The following is an 18,903-nucleotide window of genomic DNA, read 5'->3' as shown; positions in this document are numbered from 1 at the left end:
GCCTTTGGGTGAAAAGTCCTTGAACAAAACTTTTTCAATTGATGGTTCCTGTGGGAGGCAAAAAGATCTATGTCTGGCCTCCCCCACGCTTGGATTATTTCTGTAAACACCTGAGGATGTAACTTCCATTTGTGTGGATCTGTCATATTTCTGCTTAGAAAGTCTGCCAGTGTGTTTTCCAGTCCTGGCAAGTACTGTGCTTGAAGTTCGATTTGTCTTTCCAGAGCCAAGTTCCAAAGAGTCATGGCTAGTCTGCACAAGGGGTATGAGTGTGTTCCTCCTTGTTTGTTTATGTACCACATTACTGTGGTGTTGTCTGTTCTTATCAGTAATTGTCCTGGATGCAGGAAGTCCTTCAAAGCTGTAATTGCATTTATTACTGCTAGCATTTCTTTTTGATTGATGTGAAGGTGCTTTTCCTTTTGGGACCATCTGCCCTGAATGCACCTGTCCTTCATGTGCGCCCCAGGCGTAATCTGAGGCGTCTGTGGTTATGACTTGTTTTGCTTGAGGCTTGCAGAATGGAAGGCCTGTGTTTACTTGACATGCTTGGGCCCACCATAGAAATTCCTTTTGCAAACATGGAATTATTGGTATAATTGCTTCCAAACTATGACTGTGTTGAGACCATAGATTTTTTAGGTACCATTGCAGTTTCCTCATATGCAGCTTTGCACATGGGATTAGAAGAATGCAAGATGCCATGAATCCCAGAGCCTGCAGGATTTTCCTTGCAGTAAGCCTGGTACTTTTTGCTAGTGTTTTGAAGTACTGAGATAGTTGCCCCTGTTTTTCTGGCGTAAGATATGCCATCTGGGTGTTTGTGTCCAAGTTGGCACCCAGGAAGGTTATTTTCTGAGAAGGTGTTAGCCTTGATTTCTCTTTGTTGATTGTATATCCCAGAGAAAGCAGTAACCATGTCACATATGCCAGATGTTCCAGAAGTATGTGTTTGCTGTCCGCTTGGATCAGGCAGTCGCCCAGATAAGGGTAAATTTGAATCCCTTGAAGTCTGCAGTAGGCGATCACTGATGCCAGGCACTTTGTGAATACTCTGGGCGCAGTAGATAAGCCAAAGGGCAATGCAGAGAATTGATAGTGGATTGAACCTGCAAGAAATCTGAGGTATCTTCTGCAGCTTTGTCTGATTGGGACATGCAGGTATGCCTCCTTGAGGTCCAATGTTACCAGCCAAAACTCCTTGCCCAGCATGGGAAGAAGTTGCTGTAATGTGAGCATCTTGAATTCTGGTACGAGTAGAAATGTGTTTAGGATGGATAAGTCCAAAATGGGTCTCCAGTCGGTTCCTTTCCTTGGTACCAGAAAAAGTCTTGAATAAAAACCTTGACCTTGTTGGTGTGTAGGTACCTTTTGAATAGCTTTCATGTTTATGAGCTTTGAAATTTGCAGTTGTGCCTCTGCCCTTTGATTTTGTGGCAGGTTTGGCATGCCTCTCATTTTTGGAAGAGTGTGAAATTGAAATTTGTAGCCTCTGTTTACAATGTCCAGTATCCATTTGTCTGTTGTGACAATATGCCAATTGCTTGCAAATAATGCTAGTTTCCCTCCCAAAGGTGCTGCCAGCTGAAACTTGCTTGGCATGGAAATGGGGAGTCATTGGGTTTGCTTCCTGTATTGTTGTGCACTGTCTTCACCACCTCTTGGTGCTGGAGTTTGCCATTGTCTGCCTCTATATGATCCTTGTGATTGCCCTCTGCCCCTTGTGCATCTGTATCTACCTCTTTGGCGCTTGTCAGTGGCTGGAAAGGACCATTTTTTTGAGGGCCAATTCCTGCTAAAACGTGGTGGTTGGACCTGTAAGAAAGCTTTGACAGTTTGCATAGATTTGGCTTTTTCTTCCATTTTCCGTAGTATGTCCTCAGCATTAGTACCAAATAGTACATCCTTTTGTAAAGGAGCATCAAGAAGTTTAGCTTTCACATGATCAGGCAAATTTTGTTCCCTAAGCCAGGCATGTCTGCGGATGACTGATCCTGTAGCAGCTGCTCTACTGGAAGCCTCTAGGGCATCATAACCACATTGTAAGGTGTGTTTACCCACTTGCTCCGCACTATGCATCATATCCTGTAACTCTTTTAAATCTGGTTGTTCAGGTTGAGACATTTTGTTCCTTAATTGTAATAACAGGTACTGTTGATATTTAATCATATGAAACTGACAGTTTAAGGCCCTCATGGTTAGGGTGGCCGAGGTATATACCTTTTTACCCCACCTTTCTAAAGATCTAGATTCCCTTTCTGCAAGAAGTGGATTCTTGGCAGTGGAGGCCTTCAATCCCTTGGGGCCTTGTGAAATGGTTTCAGGGTCAGCATTATGGCCTTTGAAGAGAAATTGGTGAGAGCTGGGTACTCTGTAATACCTATCAGGTTTGACTGGCGCAGGAGGCAGAGAATCAGGGTTAAGACAAGCCTCCAAATAGACATCATCCAGTACGTCCAGGACAGGGGGTATAGCCAGAGGTCTGTGTTGAGGTAACCAAAGAAATTCCCTAAGTCCTTTCTTGGAATCTGAAAAGTCTTGGCCTTCCTAATGGAAGTGTTTCCTCAAGGTGTGCAAGGTTTCCCCAAAGGAAAAATCCTCAGGAGGAGATACCGAAGGAATGGACTGTTCTGCATCCGAATCCTCAAAAGGAGAGTAAGAGTGTTCCTCTGCATCAGAATGATCTGATAAAATGGATCCCTGATCAGAGGAGGGAGAATCTTCCTCCACTCTGGGTCTCTTGTCAGGAGGGGGATGAGAACCTCTGATAAGAGTAATTAAATCCTCAGCCATTTTTAGCATCTGTTTTTTAGGCATGGGTCCTGAAGATGGGCCCTGTGCAACAGGTCTGGTGGGATGCCTGGCTGCTTTGGATTTAGTAAAGGCCTTAATTGAAAAGGAAGATGAGGGCCTAAAAACACCATGGGTAGAGGTGGACCTGTCCACATTAGTAGGCTCTACATTAGCAGGGGCTTCGGTAGTAGTCTGGGAAAGGGCCGCGGAGTATCCGACGACATTTTATAATCAAAAGCTTTACCAAAGTAGTGTTGGGCGAACTCTGCCCGACGCTTAATAGTGCGTTTATTGAAGGTAGCACAAAAGCGACAGCCCGAGACGTCGTGGTCTGGGACCAAACAAGGTATGCAAAGGGAATGGAAATCCTTATGCGGTATTTGCTTCCCACAAGAAATACAATTATTAACTTTTTCTGACATCGGTCTGAGGCAAGAAAGGTTTCCGCAACGGGGTACTTAGCTTTAATGAAGACTTCGGTTTCCAATTTTTTTCGTAATTCAGGAGCTAGCCGACCGGCACTTGCGAACTGCTTCTGCTTCGGGCACCGCGCGGCAAAAAAGACTGGAGAACATGGCGTCGGCTGTGTCTTATATACTCTGGCCTCACTGACGTCAGAAGAGTAAGCGACGACAACCGACGCCGGACCAAGACTTTGGAATTCGGCCGACCGAGGGACCGCCTGATGGCTGAAAACCCATCTGTGATTACTGCAGCTGTATGCACGATGAACATCCAGAGAGCTCATTGGAGAGTGCACAACAGCATGTAATTGATGTTGGTGCTGCTGCTTCAGGGAGGACAAGTATGTCTCAGGAGGAGCTTCCAGGTAGGCTTAATTATGTCTATTTTTAAAGATTTATTGTATAGTAAAATATTGAAAAAAATAGTTAAGTTAGTTTAATGTTTTTTTTTTGGGGGGGGGCTATTTATAGATTGATACAGTTAAGAACACATTCTGATTTATTACACATCAGCTTGGGGTGGACATTTATTCCAAATGTCAGTTAAATGTATTGTTACTGGACATACAAAGGCCAAACATTTTCCCCCTCTGTTATTGTTACTGTGATGATGGTGACCTTACATTTTGCATAATATCTTCCAGGACCATCCTCCCTACCAAGTATGGAGTCATCTGCACATGGTTAATCAAAATTTTTATTTCATTACTGATGAGCATTTGACAGAAATATGCATTTATCTGTACATGTGAGGTGGGTGTCAGGACTGTGTGCGTGTATTGCTGTACTGTCTGTGACAGTGGCACGGCACCAGTATTAGTTTGATAGCATATATTAAACTGTAGTAGTGTAATTATTAATTTCTTTCCTGTGTTTGTTGTTTATTAACACAGGTGATGTTGACAGTGGAAGTGTAGGACTCTAACCACCTGATGTCAGAGTATTGGCAGACTCTGATGATGATGGTGTCCAAACACAAACACTGTTGGGGGGGTGGAGAGGTTGAATCTGATACTTATGTTTACATTCAGCCATCCCCTGTAATTCCATTGGACACAGCCAGTAGGCCTACGCAAACCTATTTCAGTGAGCTCTCAGATATTGGAGAGGTGGAGGGTGAAACACTTGATCAAGGTAGTGTGGTCACTGTAGCTTCAGTGCCTCTTGACTCTGGCCATAGCCAAAGTGTGGATGAGGTGCCATGCAGGAGGGTTGTTAGGGGTGCTTGGAGGAGCTCTGCTGTCCATCCTCCACCCGATGCTGATGTATCTTTCTGCGCCACTCAATGTATGTTTAGGGCCATCATGGGAGGTGCAGCACATTCCAATAGGGCATCTGAGGAAATGCTTAGGATTGTGGATGTGACACAGGCTGACATGCATGACTGCCTCCTCCATGTGACTGATTCAATAGATTAGAAGAATGACACATTGGAATGGGCAGTGTCTGTAATGGAATGTCTGCTGGGAGGGGGACACCATCCACATGTATGTAGGTCATCTGATCTTAGCCAAAGTGGCAGTGCCCGATCACGCTCTCATAGTGGTACTACTTCCACTGCTCTATCAGTGAGGTGTCCACACCCAGACATGGCAGGCCATGGGATCATGGTTCTGGGCATACTTGTGAAGAGAGTTTGTCCAGCAAACATCAGTCACATTCAGGTAGCAGCAGTGCATGTGAACATGGGTGTGGATGTGCCAGTGCAACTCCTGGCATAACCAGTTCTCAGGGTCGGGGATGACTATGATGAGCTGTCACCTCTACCACACACAGTTCACATCTGTCGGACATACCAGGAAGTAGAGCTAGCACAGAGCTTGGCTGTGTTCTTGCATACACTCACACACCAATTTCACCTGGATTGCCCATACAGACACATGCACATAACAGTTACACTGGTTAGTCATGAGGCTTACAGCTCATTCTGTCTCAGTGGCCATCTGATACTTTATCCAAATATCTCCCTGTTTCGCTTTCTTACTCGCACACACACTCACCACCTTTTGTGTCAGCCTAGGCTTCCTGCCCCCCCCCCACACACACACACGCACTGCACCCTATGCAAATGACGACAACTGTGTCATATCCTTGTTTTTTATCTTTTGGATTCAGGGATACAGAAGTATTTTGTCTAATACTCAGGGTGCATAACTGACTTCGTGCTTGTGCATCTGATTTTGTGATGTTGTTTTGCAAATTGTACTGATTTCTTAAGGTTTTTGTAATGTGTACATCCCTCCCAAACACTTAGACAAACAAAGCTGGACCAAGCCAAATAAAAGTGTGACAAAGACCTAACAATAGGGAGAGTAATTAAACATTGTAGTCTTACAGTTGATAGAATAACAGGTTTTGCATTAATATTTTTATGTTTTTTTTTCATGAAGGATATGAAGTCTGAAACTGAAATGTGTGTCATTATTTTCTAACTTCAGTCTTTAATGATTTGTCAGTACAAAAGCATGAGGCCAAACTGTGAACATTCTCTGCAAATCTGTACATTTTAGATGTTTAATTGTGTGAATCTTTGATACGTGAGGCCTATTAGTTGACAGAGGACACATATTTACATAAGTCACTGCTGTCACATCTTGATGCAATTGCTGTAAATTTCACACACCTTATACTTACATTACCAAGTAACAGGATGCAAGAATATGCCATCCATTTCTATTCTTAGACATTTATTTTTCTATGCCAGGTTCAACACTTAACTTGAAAATCCGGCAAGAGTTTTACTTTGGGGCTGATTCTGTCTGATGCTAGCAGTGCACAGCCATTACATGGGTAAGTAAAGTTTGTGAGCATTGCCTGGTATCAATGTTACTGTATGTATGCAAATAGGATAAAGATTTTAGCCCCTTAGGAGGTGAGTGTGTGTGCTATCTATTGCCTCTTGGCCAGTGCAGTGGCATATTGTGCACACTTACGTCTGCCTACACTCACAGCATCTGCTGGTTCTCCCTCTGACTCCTTACCTACCTGTGGTAGTGGTGACCTTGCCAGTAGTGGTAAGACGTATGGCCATTCCCCTTGCTGTTCTTGCTGAAGCTGTTTTCTGAGGATAATGCTGTGAAGCCTGGCACAGACAGTGAATATTTAAGCAAATGTAGGGGGATTGCACTGTAGGACTCCCCCAGATGTATCTAGGCACCGGAACCATGACTTTGGCAGCCCAAACACATACTCTATGATATTTCTTGTTTGAGCATTTGCCTCATTATAGCATTCTTCAGTTAGTGTGTGTGCATTTCTGATTGGCATCATCAGCAATGGTTCCAGTGTATAAACTGCACCACCCAGTAAATTAACGTGTGGGATATCAACCATAGTAAACATCTCATACAGTTGACAGGTGTGCAAAATATTTGAGTCATGTTAACTACCTGGGATACCAGCACACACATGCAGCATGACTCTCTTAACATTACAACATTACACATGACCTGGTAGTTAACAGAGTAGAAGCCCTTTCTATTTATGTACACCCTTCCTTGTTTCCCAGGTGGTGCTTTGATTTCTACATGTGTGCAGTCTATGGCACCCAGGACTTCAGGGTAGTGTGCTACAGGGCAGGATTCCTGCAAAGTTCTGGCTCTGTCCTCAGGTATACGTGGACAATATATGTAATCACTGGCATGTTGTAGCATAGTATTCAGGAATTGATGAACGATCTTGGATGTTGATACCTGTGACACCCCCAGCATTTCCCCTTTTGGTCTCTGGAAGGTTCCTATAGCTAAAATTGTAAGTGATGCATATACCTTAATCTCCACTGGGATTGGTTCCTCTCAATTTGTCCTTGCTCTCAGTTGAGGACGACAGAGGTTGCAGAGTTCCTGTAGTGTGTTTCTATCCACCCTGTAGTGCTCTACAATTTCTACCTCATGCAGATTGTGAAAAGTTAAACCGGATCTAAACACCCTTCTCCTTCTTGGCTGTGGCCTGTTAGCAGCAGCAGCATAGCCATGGGCCTCCTGCACATACACATGAATAAGGGCAACAGCAGCACCTAGCATTCTTGCTGTGTAGCCTAGTTGGCTGTATTCCAATACATTTTGAAATTCACAGGGAAAACCAGAACTGAATCTACATGGTCACTTTATAGCTTGTTGAATAGGTATTCATCTTGGATTGGTTGATTAGCATACAGTTCAGCTGCTTATGTTGTAATTAGCATACCACAGTGTTTACCGTGTTTGAGCGGCTCTATACGGCATGCAGAGCCATTTACTGAATACAAAACAGTGCACTATTGTGTGCATGTTGTGCCACAACTTGAACACAGTTTTAGTGGCCTGTGTAGACTTTATTGAATCTGCACCAATGTTCTTCTTGCTAGAAGCATGCCATTACCAAAACTCCCTATACTTAGGAGAAGCATTACGGTGGAGTTAGATTCGACACTAAGCTATATTTACATCTCTGAGTCTTGATTAGTATGTACATCCAAGCATAATTTTCAAAAACATTTATTCAGAATCCCGAAAAGTGGACTGGTATGTGACCTTTTATAAAAAAATACTGAACATGAGATTTTACAAACATTTTACCGATCTTGTCACATTGTACTATATGTAGTTTCCATTAGGGGTGAGTATGTCACTTTTTGTAAGATTGTATAAAGCAACACATTACTAAATTTTATTTGACTGATCTGTCATTACATCAGAAGAAAAATCATCATATATGTTTGTGAGTCAGAAATATGAAGTATTTTGATCAACACTCAGTAGGGCAACTGACAATGAATGACTGATGTGTTTTATATAAAAATATCAAGCTTGTATTATCTCATGAAGTTCTCCTTACTCCATTCTACACTGATACCAAAACAAGGTATTTATAAGTAATGTGGGGGTATGGTGTAAAACTTCTAAGTCCTAGGGCACATGAAGTGAAGTCTGCAATGAAAATGTTAAGTGTTTTAGTTTAAAATTTAGATACTGGTATTGAACTTCATTATTTTGTGATCATATTTCTGAGATTTGGTCACTTATGTTGCATAGCTCTTATATATGTCTCCTGAATAGGGCTGTGTTCTAACACTAAATTTAGGTTGTCCCCCACAGTCAGGCTCATATGCTGTGATATAAATTATATGAAGGTAAAGTTCTATGGGTGCATGTGGTTGTAACTGCAATCACCAGCTAAATTAATTTTATAGCTAAGTGTAATGACATATTTTTGAGAAATTTGCTTTCTGATTTTTAAAATATATTAATTTTTTGCTAGGTACTATTAACAGGTTTATAGAGCTGCTCTTTGATTGCCATTCAATTCAAATTCATTTCATTGCTTACATCTAAGTACTTTAACACACGCATCAGTAAAGTATAACTGTACAATAAAATATAAACAATGAATATATATATTACACGTGTAGCATTTTTCTAATCTCAGTCATGCTAAGTAATTATCAAAATCAAGCATAGTAAATGGCATACAAACTAAATCATTTAAACAGTGACCTAAAGGGAAAAAAAACAACAGCAGCATGAAAAAAATGCCAGTTACTGCTATTTAAAAAAATCCTCAGAATTTAATTGATTCAGATGATAAGCTTCAGTCTTGAATTTCAAATGTAGTTTAGTCACAAAAGCAACTGTTAATCCAAGTAATGAAAACAAAGGCAACAGACAAATGTTCTTCTAAATGTGTTTTATAGGGAGGACCACACAGATCCATACCTCTCTACCTGGAAACATAAAAAATCTGGACAGAGGCCCATGAAAAATAGGTACAAATCTGTATGCTGATTAACATCAAATTTGCATGCATAATTATGTAACCACACCCACTCCAATGGAATTATCGGATACCAACTTTAAAACGCAAACTGAAGAACAGACAACCAAAATGTGATCATGAAATACAAAATAAGCAGAAGAACGATAGTATTTTATATATATATTAATATTTGAACTTGTGCAAAACTAAAATACAATTTTTGCATTCACTTACAAGCTGGAAATAAATATAATACAAAGCATAGAATGAGAGTATGCTATATTTCAGTTACTAGCAGTTTGTTTTACAAGTGCAACTACAATACTCCAGGCCTGTAAGCAAGACAGAAGCCTCTTTTCTCGGTCACAAAAAATAAAGAAAATTGATATAAACATCTAAAAAGATAAATCTTCCATCCACACAAATAACCTATAAACCCTATTCATAGTTGTACAACAGTACATTAAAGGTTAGCACTTTTTCTTGGGGACTCTGATAAAAGAGGGCAGCGTTACTCATATAGGCTACTCTGTTGAGCAATCTGAAAATGAATAAAAAATACTTTTCAATAAATCAAAAACATCTGCAATCAATAAAATGGCTGCCTTTAAGAATGAAAAAATTACACTTGACAAAAGTGCCCAACTATGCCCCCACCCCTCCCCACCACAAGTAAACACAGAAAGGCAACTTAAAACATTGACCAAATTAATATAGGAAAACTAGTAGTGACACAAAATGCTTCTATCAAGCCAAAAACAAAACAGCCTTCTAAATACTATTTTCTGCTTCAGAGATCTGACATTGTCACCTCCTGTTCTAATACATGAAACACGTCACAGAACACTTAATAGCTGCAGCAACAACAGTATATAGTAAAACTAGCTAATTTCATGCCCGATGATTAATGGACCTCCTGTTCTAAATCACAGCCCAGCCCAATGAATAATTGGATCAACAAGGACAGAATAACTGCAGCAACAACAGTATATAGTGAAACTAACTAATTCCATGCCTGATGAGTAATGGACCTCCTCTTCAAATAAATGAAACATGTCACAGAACACTTAATAGCTGCAGGAACAACAGTACATAGTAAAACTAATTCCATGCCCGATGAATAACGGATCTCCTGTTCTAAATTACAGCCCAGCCCAACAAATAACGGACCTGTTCTAATGTACAGTCTTGTTTATTTAATACATGCAGCAAATGCATTCAGGTTTATTAATAAATGCAGGCAGCAGCACATTACCTAGAGAGCTGGAACTGGGGAAGCGCACGTTATTTACTCTACCCATAAAGCAACAACAGTACATAGCAAAACTAACTAATTCCATGCCCGATGAATCATGGACCTCCTGTTCTGATAAATAAAATACCTCATGGAACACTTTAAATGTGTATTGGACCTCCTGTTAACAGATCACAGCCCAACGAATAGCAGACACAGTAGCGTAAAGACCTCCTGTTAACAGATCACAGCCCAACGAATAACAGACACAGTAGTGTGAACACGTTCATTAAAATGCTGGGAAATACGTTATTTACAAAGTACAGTCTCAGGAATAACAGACCTGTTCTAAAAGTTAAAACAGCGTGAATTGCAGTGAGCTGGGGAAATGCATGTTGTTTAAAAAGCACAGTCTCAGTCTCGTTTATTTAATACATGCAGCAAAACACGTTCAGCCAGGTTTATTAACAAATGCAGCAGCACATTACCTAGAGAGCTGGAGATGGGAAAATGCACGTTATTTACTCTGCCCATAAATACAGGGAATCAGTAGAACCCTCAGCCAATCCGACAGGCTGGCAGGCTACTCACGATGCTGACATCATCGCGCATGCTTCTGCACGTGATGATATCAGCAGAAAAAAATAATTAAAAAAAGCCAAGAAATTCAGGAATAAAGGGGGTACTCAGGAATTCATGGCACCCTATTATTTGGACCTCAAACCCGGTAAATGCTGAGGAATTCAGTATGGTTGAGAGGTATGCACAGATCCAATATAGAATGAATTGAAATATTGTAGGAACTGACATTCTGCAACATTTGCAAAACACTAAGTTTAAAATAAAAGTACTCTTTAGAGCAACAGCAGAAAAGATCAAAATATAATCTACACTATTATTGCAATTTCAGTCCTAAAACAAACACATATACACCTATATCAAAATCTTCAAATTTTTGGGTATAGCAATGACATTAAAATTCATTGTTTCCATTAAATTTCAAAATGCAGCTGTTCCTTCACCTTTGAATCACAGAGCACCATGAGAACATGCTGGCTAAACAGTCTGTAATCAGGAGACAGTTTCCTTGAAAATGGTCATTAGTAAGTGGTTAACTGTTTCAAATCCTCCTTTCACTCTTGTGCAATGTAACTATTAAAACACCTGTCTTTGCAGTCTAGGGGTTCCCTGTCTGGAATCACCAGCTTGTCACTTTATAAAGCTAAGAAAATACCTGTCCATCATCAAACGTTCCTGACTACCAGTAACTAATAAAGAAAGTTAGTTCTTCCAGTACAGGACACAAGACTTATGCCCTGCCATCTGCTGACATTACATTCCTCAACATTTTGTATTTAGTGTTTTCACTCTCTTTACTGCTGCAGGAAAAGTGTATTAGCTCAGCATAAACAGTGAAGCTAGTCAAAGTTTATAATTTGGTTAGTTCACCTGCTAAGTCTATGGTATAAATAAGTTTTATCAGCTCTGCTTATGGACAAACCTCCAAAACATTTGCATTAAAAGTATGGCATGCTTATAGCATGGAAATAAACATTTTACAATACCTGTCTCAGGGCAGAATCCATATTTCTTATCAGTGTCATAGTTTTCTGTAGTTCCGCACCACCGATACCCATCACTTCTGCCTTCCGTTGTACAGCTGTCATATTGCTTGCCCTCGAATGTGAATGGGAACTTGCAGGGCTGCCCATCACTATTCCCAGCAAATGTGAAGAGTGCTTCAAGGGGAACAAAACAAGATATTTGGTTTTAGTTAACAGAACATACACAAGTGTCTTCATAGTGGCTGTCTGGTTAAATAAAATAAATGAAACAAAAAATTTAATTCTGTTTATTAATTAGGTAAACCAATGAGGCAGAACTTTCTCTGTTTGTACTGTGGCATCCTTTGGAACAATGTCATGTTAAGGAACATTGCATGTGTGTGTGTGTGTATGTGATTGTATCTATATCTACATATATGTATAAGTGTACTACCTATGATCAGAAATTCACAAGTGCAAAGCTAAATTGATCCATTTCAAAAGACTGAAAGTCATAATATTAAAAAAAATAATACAAAACCTTTTTGCCCTGCAGCTCCTATGTGGAGAATCCCATGTGGAGAACCCCATGCTAATTATATAGAGCAACTCCAAGATCGCACAACAGAAAGAAAGGGCAAATTCCCAGTCTCCTCTGTACCACAACCCTCCCACTAAGGCATTTTCTGATCATATGACTGGCATAATGATTAAGGTCTTTGACTCCCATGCACAAGGTATAAAGTTCAATTCTGACCTCCAGAAAATACCTGTTTGGAATTTGCATGTTCTCCCTGTGGGGTTTCTCTCCCCTCCAAAAAACATGCTGAGTGTTTCCATCTCAAACTCATGAATGAATGGAGCTGTGGGAAGCAGTACAGACTCTACATGGTGCCCTATAGGGGGAAAAGTTGTATAGACCAACCACTTTGGGCATCTACTGTGGTGCACAGTAACCTCAAGATAGGTGAACACAGATTATAGATTGCACTAATGTCACCAAATGGGCATGGGTTTTTGCCGGTGAGAAGTGGGTTGAGGACCCGACCTGTGCCAAGGACACATGCTAATTGTGGGAGGGGTGTATGTGCCCCTAATGACCAGTGTGTGCCCACCATAAAGCCCATTAGCCTTGCTTCAATAAGCTAGTGGCCATATAGTGTCCAGTTGCCCAGCCTGCGTTACCTGGGATAGCTCTGTTGAGTGAAAGCTGGACACAAAACCAATCAACCTGCCAAACATAAACTAAGAATTATTGCACTCCGTGTAGGTTCACTGACAGGATGCAGGTTGGAAGTAGATGACATGATACCGAGGAGGCTGGACATCCTATGTAGCCAAGAAACAAGATGGAATGGTAGTGCAGCAAAAACACTTGGCTAGGGATCCAGAGTCTACTACTCAGTTGCAGTAAAGGCTAGAGATGGTGTGGGAATTGTGGTGACAGAGAGGCTTCAGAAGGCAGTGAGGGATGTCATCAAAATTAGTGATAGACTTATGGAATACTCCAGTGTAATGATAGGGCAAGTATTCATAATCTCAGCCTATGCCTCACAGGAGGGTTGTAATAATCAGGAAGAGTGCATTCATATACAGTTGCAGGACCTACTAGATAAAACAGGACAACAGGAATTGGTGTTGATAATGGGTGACTTGAATGCATATGTTGTAAGAGACAGAACAGGATGTGAGGACTGCCTGAGTCCACATGGGCGGGGCAACATGAATTAAGAAGGAGAGGCCATTCTAGACTTCTGTCTGGCAATTGGCTTGATAACAGCCAAAACATGGTTCAGAAAAGGAGACAGCCACAAAATCACATGGGTAGAATCAGTAATTGCAAAATCATCCCCAGTGAAATTGTCAGCCCACAGCACAAACTACTGGTTGCCACAGTCAGCTGCAAGCAATGTTCAGAGAAAACTCTAAGGTCAACAGAGACCAGGCTGAAGGCCTAGAAATTGACTGAATAGAAAATACAACATTTCAAGGAATTACTCAGGGTTCTAGCACTCCAAGATGAGGAAGAAATAGGTGGAGTTGAAGAAGAATGGCAGTGCCTCATAACAGCATATGTGAGGACTACAGAACAGATATGTGGCCGAGCCAGGTATGGAAATAAGATACATAAGGAACACTGATGGTAGAATGCAAAAGTCCAGAAAGTCATCAAAAGAAAGAAGAAGTGAAGGAAAAATCAGGAGATAGAAAAGATGGAAAAGGCTAGGAAAGAATGGTTGGCTAACAAAGAAGCTAAGAAAGGAGTTGCAATAGCAAAGAACAGGGCATTGGATGCACTCTACCAGCTTCTAGAAAGTAACTCAGTAGGTGGCACAAAGAAATTATATCAGTTTGCAAGGCAAAGACAGAAAGATAACGAGGATGGTCAAACATCTTTCATAAGATATGCCAGCAACAATCTTCTCACCAGTCCACAGGACATCAGGTAGATGGAAGGAATACTTCCAGCAGCTTCTGAATGAAGAAAACTCCACAGAAATTGTACTGCTACAGACACAGCCTTCAATAAAAGATGAAGAGGACCTCACACTACAAAAAGTAAGAATAGCACCAAGGAAAATTAAGTCAGTGAAGGCAGCAGGCTCAGATGAGCTCTCAGCAGATATGATAAAGATATTGGGTAAGACAGGTGAGAAATGGTTCCAGAGGGTACTCATAGCACTGTGGAGAAAAAGGCGTATCCCAGATGACTGGAGAATAAGCATACTCTTGCCAGTGTACAAGAACAAAGGGGACATCCACAACTGTGGGCAGTACAGAGGTCTCAAACTCATGTCTCATTACATGAAAGTTCTGGAGAGGGTGATTGATAAATGGATATGGAGAGTAATAGATAAGAATGGAGATGAGCAGTTAGGATCCAGATCAGGATGCAGCACAACTGATCTGATGTTTGCAGTGAGACAGATAGTTGAAAAGAAGCTAGAAATGAGCAAAGAGTCAACTGGGCATTCCTAGACTTGGAGAAAGTATATGACAATGTCCCAAGAAAGCTAATTCTGGCAATACTGAGGTTGTTTGAAGTCCCAGAAACAATGATAGAATTAGTGCAGACTATACACAAGAACCCAATGACTCAAGTATGAACAGTGTTCGGTCTCACAGAGGGGTTTCCAGTGGGAGTGGTTGTACACCATGGTTGAGCTCTGAGCATATTACTGTTCATACTGGTGAAGGACTACATTAGCAAACAATACTGGTGATGGACTACATTAGCAAACAGGTTGGAGGGGACAGATCAACAAAGCTGCTGTATTCAGTCGATGTGGCATTACAGGCAGACTCTGAAAAGAACTTCAGCAAAGGATAAGGGAATGGAATGCAAAAACTGATGAGACATGGGATGAAACTAAGTATAAGACAGTGGTGATGGCAGAAAATTGGGGAAATCAGAAGAAGCTTAGAATTGAGATAGAAGGGAATACAGTGGAACAAGTTAGTAGCTTCAAGTATCTGGGAAAGATGGTTGAGGAGAAGGGAAGTCTGGATTAAGAGGTCAAAGCTAGAATGAGAGTGGCTGCAGCCAGCTGGCATAGAGTGTTACATGTAGGATATGACAGAAAAATGCCAAAGAAGCTGAAAAGTAAGGTGAACAAAGCAGTGGTGTGACTAGTAATACTGTATAGTACAGAAGACTGGGCACTAAAGGCAGAGCATATGAAAAAGCTAAAGGTGATGGAAATAAAGTGCCTGAAAAAGGTGGCAGGATGCATACTGTAGGACAGATGAAGAAATGAGGACATAAGAGCAGAAGCCAAAGTAGCTCCAGTTGCAGAAAATATCAGGAAGAATAGATTACGGTGGTTTGGGCACATGTACGGAAAAGAGGAAGAAAATCTGGTGAAGAAGATTTCAGACAGACAGGAAGAAGGTAAGAGGAAACCAGAGCATCCAGCAAAGAGTTGGATGGATCATGTGAGAGACATCTGTGACAGTCAGGCATGAGTGTTAAAGAAGGCAGGAGTGTGTGGCATTGAATCAAGAGAGATGGCAACAATTAACACAATACTCAATACACAATAGAAAGTGGTTAGAAAATCCTTCTACATGGCCCACCTAATCACAAAAGGGTTCGCATCCAGATCAAAAGAGGTCATTGTACCCCTCTACTCATTACTCATCATTCCCATCATAGAGTACAACGCCCCATTTGGGATGTACCTTACAAGACACCTGCAACAGCTGGAAAGACCACAGAAGTACCACACCAAGAGGCTCACTGGCCTCAAACAGATGCCTTATGCAGCTCAACTGAAGAAATTACAGCTGTACTCGGTTGCATACCGCCTACTCAGAGGTGATCTCTGCCTGACATACAAGGCCATGTCCGACCCAGAATTGACGGACATGCTCCACCTAAAGAAAACCTTATCCCCTCGAGCCACACACTCTAGGGATCTAAACCTCACCACAATAATAAATAGGACGTGCTGGAGGGATAGATTCCTGTCCCAGAGACTTCCCATGCTTTGGAACAAGATCCCAATCTACATCAGGCAGAGCTCCTCACGAACACTCTTCAAAAGAAACCTTGATGAGTGGATGGGAAACAGAAAGTTTACCCCAGGGATCACTTCAGTGGCTCTGCTGGATAGAGGCACAGGGAACTAATCTAAGGGGGTGGCAAAAGCCAACACATTCTGGCTAGGCTTATAAATGCCTTTGGGCAGATAGCCTAGTACCTACCTATGAACCCCAACCCCATGGGGAAAATGGTAAAAAATGGAGTTAATGATGATGATGATGGTGACTAGATAGATAGATGGACGGATGGACAGACAGACAGACAGACAGACAGACAGACAGATAGATAGATAGATAGATAGAGATAGATAGATAGATATGTTTTCTGTAGTTTAATATATGCAATAAATATTATGTTTTCGGTAGATTAATATATGCCATTTAATGCATATAAAAAACATTTTTTTAATATATTCAATACAACACATGCAATATCTCCATCCATCCACAACCCCTTTTTCCCATTTTTGCACATGGGGTCAGGATATAATATCAGCAGGGACAGTCATCTAGAGCCAATGTTGACAACACCAGGTGGCTACCTATTTTAAAATAATAGATATAGATATATATACTTTGACACACACACACACACACACACACACACACACACACACACACACACACACACACACACACACACAGATTTATTTATTTGTTTATTTACAATGTTTTTATTATTGGACTTGGTTTTGATGAAGGAGATACCAGAAAGGAAACACAAGCCTAGCAAAATCAAATCATAGACTTTTTAATTAAACTACCATAACATTTAAAAGAAGCTTGAATTGTCATCAGTATATTAGACTAAGTCTTATAATTTCAAACATGACCCCATACATTCTGGAATTTCCTTCAGTTTTTTTATCTATGTGTATACCAAAAGTTTACCTTACTCATCAATGAGAATGACACGTTAATACTCTGTGTCACAACCATAGGCATCAAACACTCTCCTTCAAAACTATATTTGGTAATCACTGATCTTTAAAACTCCCTTGCCATAAACATGAACCTTCCCTTTGTTCTGATACCAAAGAATCACATAACCCTCATTTTTCCCTCCTCTGGCAAGTCTAAATGGATTGTTACTGCTGTCACTTTTGACTATATAAGGTTGTTTACTTTCCTGGACTTTTTATCAGTTCTTGAGTATATGTTGACCCATTCCTAAATACTTTGTGCTCCATTTATCATCCTTCAGTTCAGTATCAGGGATTTTCTTTTAACATTAGCATTTCTTGCTTTTTAGTTCTCTTTCCAGTTTCAGCCAAGTGACTATTTTCTCACCTTGTGAGTACTAGCATTACCTCCCTTTCCTTCATGTTCCATGTGTCTACCATCTCCCTAAGACCAAATAAATGTAGTCTACATGACTTCCTCTCCTTCCCTCCAAGGATCTTGTTTCATTAATCCATGATCTTTTGCATAACCTGCCATTCAGATCAGCAGAACATGTGTGTAAAACCTACCCGAACCTTTCAACATCTCCAGCATCAATCACCAATCTTCCATTTTGATGTGTTAAACAATGTAAGTAGTGTTCCCAAATGCCAATATCTCACAGGTCTAACCCTGCTTAGACTACCACACAACCTTCTTACTTCCAACTATTCCTCTTCTTCCTGCTCAAAACCAAATTCATTTTTTTTAGTTAAGCTTTTTTTAATTAGCTCATTAGCGGCTTACTCATGTTCATTATCTCTCTATGTATAATGCTACTCATTTGGATTTGCTGGTTTTATTATGGTGCGCCTTTCTGCCTAATCCTTTTATCTATCTCTCCTCTCCCTACTGCTTCTAAAGTCACCCTTCCTACTTGTTATATTGTATTTAGTCTTTCTTAATTACCATTCTGCAATTGCAATTATCTTCAAATTCCTTCCTAAAAATTTTCAGATAATCAGCTATGTACCTATCATAAATGATGAATTTCACATTATGTTATTATTCATACGTCAGTTTATTGCCTACAGAAATATACTTTAGAAAAACTTTGAATTAGAAAATGAAAAGAAAACATTTGTAAAATTGTGTTTATTGTATTGAAGCACTAGCTATGCCAGAAATGTGTACATATATGAGAGAAGAAAATACATAATTACTAAAGAATAGTGAAGCATAGCAATAACTGAAGCATTCATGAAATATGTCCAAAGTACAGACTTTTGTGTTTGCTTCTGAAGGAATTTGTCATGTACTGAATATCAGATTTTACTGACAGAGCCATAACTAGGGTGACACGAAGGGGGCAGCTGTCTGAGTTGTTAGGGGTCACTTTCAGCATTATAGATGAGTGTGTTGATCATTCCCTGCATGTCAGTTATACAAACACTTTTGCTGGATGACAATATCAATAGTCATTTAAGCAGATTTGAAATGTCACTGTTTAAGTTATTATCTTGGTGTGTGTGTGTGTGTGTGTGTGTGTGTGTGTGTGTGTGTGTGTACTCATGCAGACTTGTATGTCCATGGTGTGTGCTCATGCACACGTGTGTGCATTTGTGTGTATTTATGCACATGGGTATGTTCATGTGTGTATATGTGTGTGCACTCGTGCATACATGTATGTCTTTGTATGAGAGTGTGC

The 18,903-nt window shown here is 40.6% G+C and overlaps 1 protein-coding gene across 1 annotated transcript in view; it reads right to left on the bottom strand.

The window, feature by feature from the left end:
- LOC122809143 (72 kDa type IV collagenase-like) overlaps positions 1–18,903 on the bottom strand; it is a 792,577-nt gene that overhangs the window by 381,396 nt on the left and 392,278 nt on the right. Inside the window, exon 7 of the mRNA XM_044080418.1 lies at positions 11,790–11,963. Within this exon, the coding sequence (XP_043936353.1) occupies positions 11,790–11,963 (174 nt within the window). The remainder of the gene's footprint in view (positions 1–11,789; positions 11,964–18,903) is intronic.

This window comes from Protopterus annectens, chromosome 8.part0, assembly GCF_019279795.1.
Source record: "Protopterus annectens isolate FY-2018-M chromosome 8.part0, PAN1.0, whole genome shotgun sequence".
Taxonomy (NCBI): Eukaryota; Metazoa; Chordata; order Ceratodontiformes; family Protopteridae; genus Protopterus; species Protopterus annectens.
This window is presented reverse-complemented; position numbering and strand designations above follow the sequence as displayed.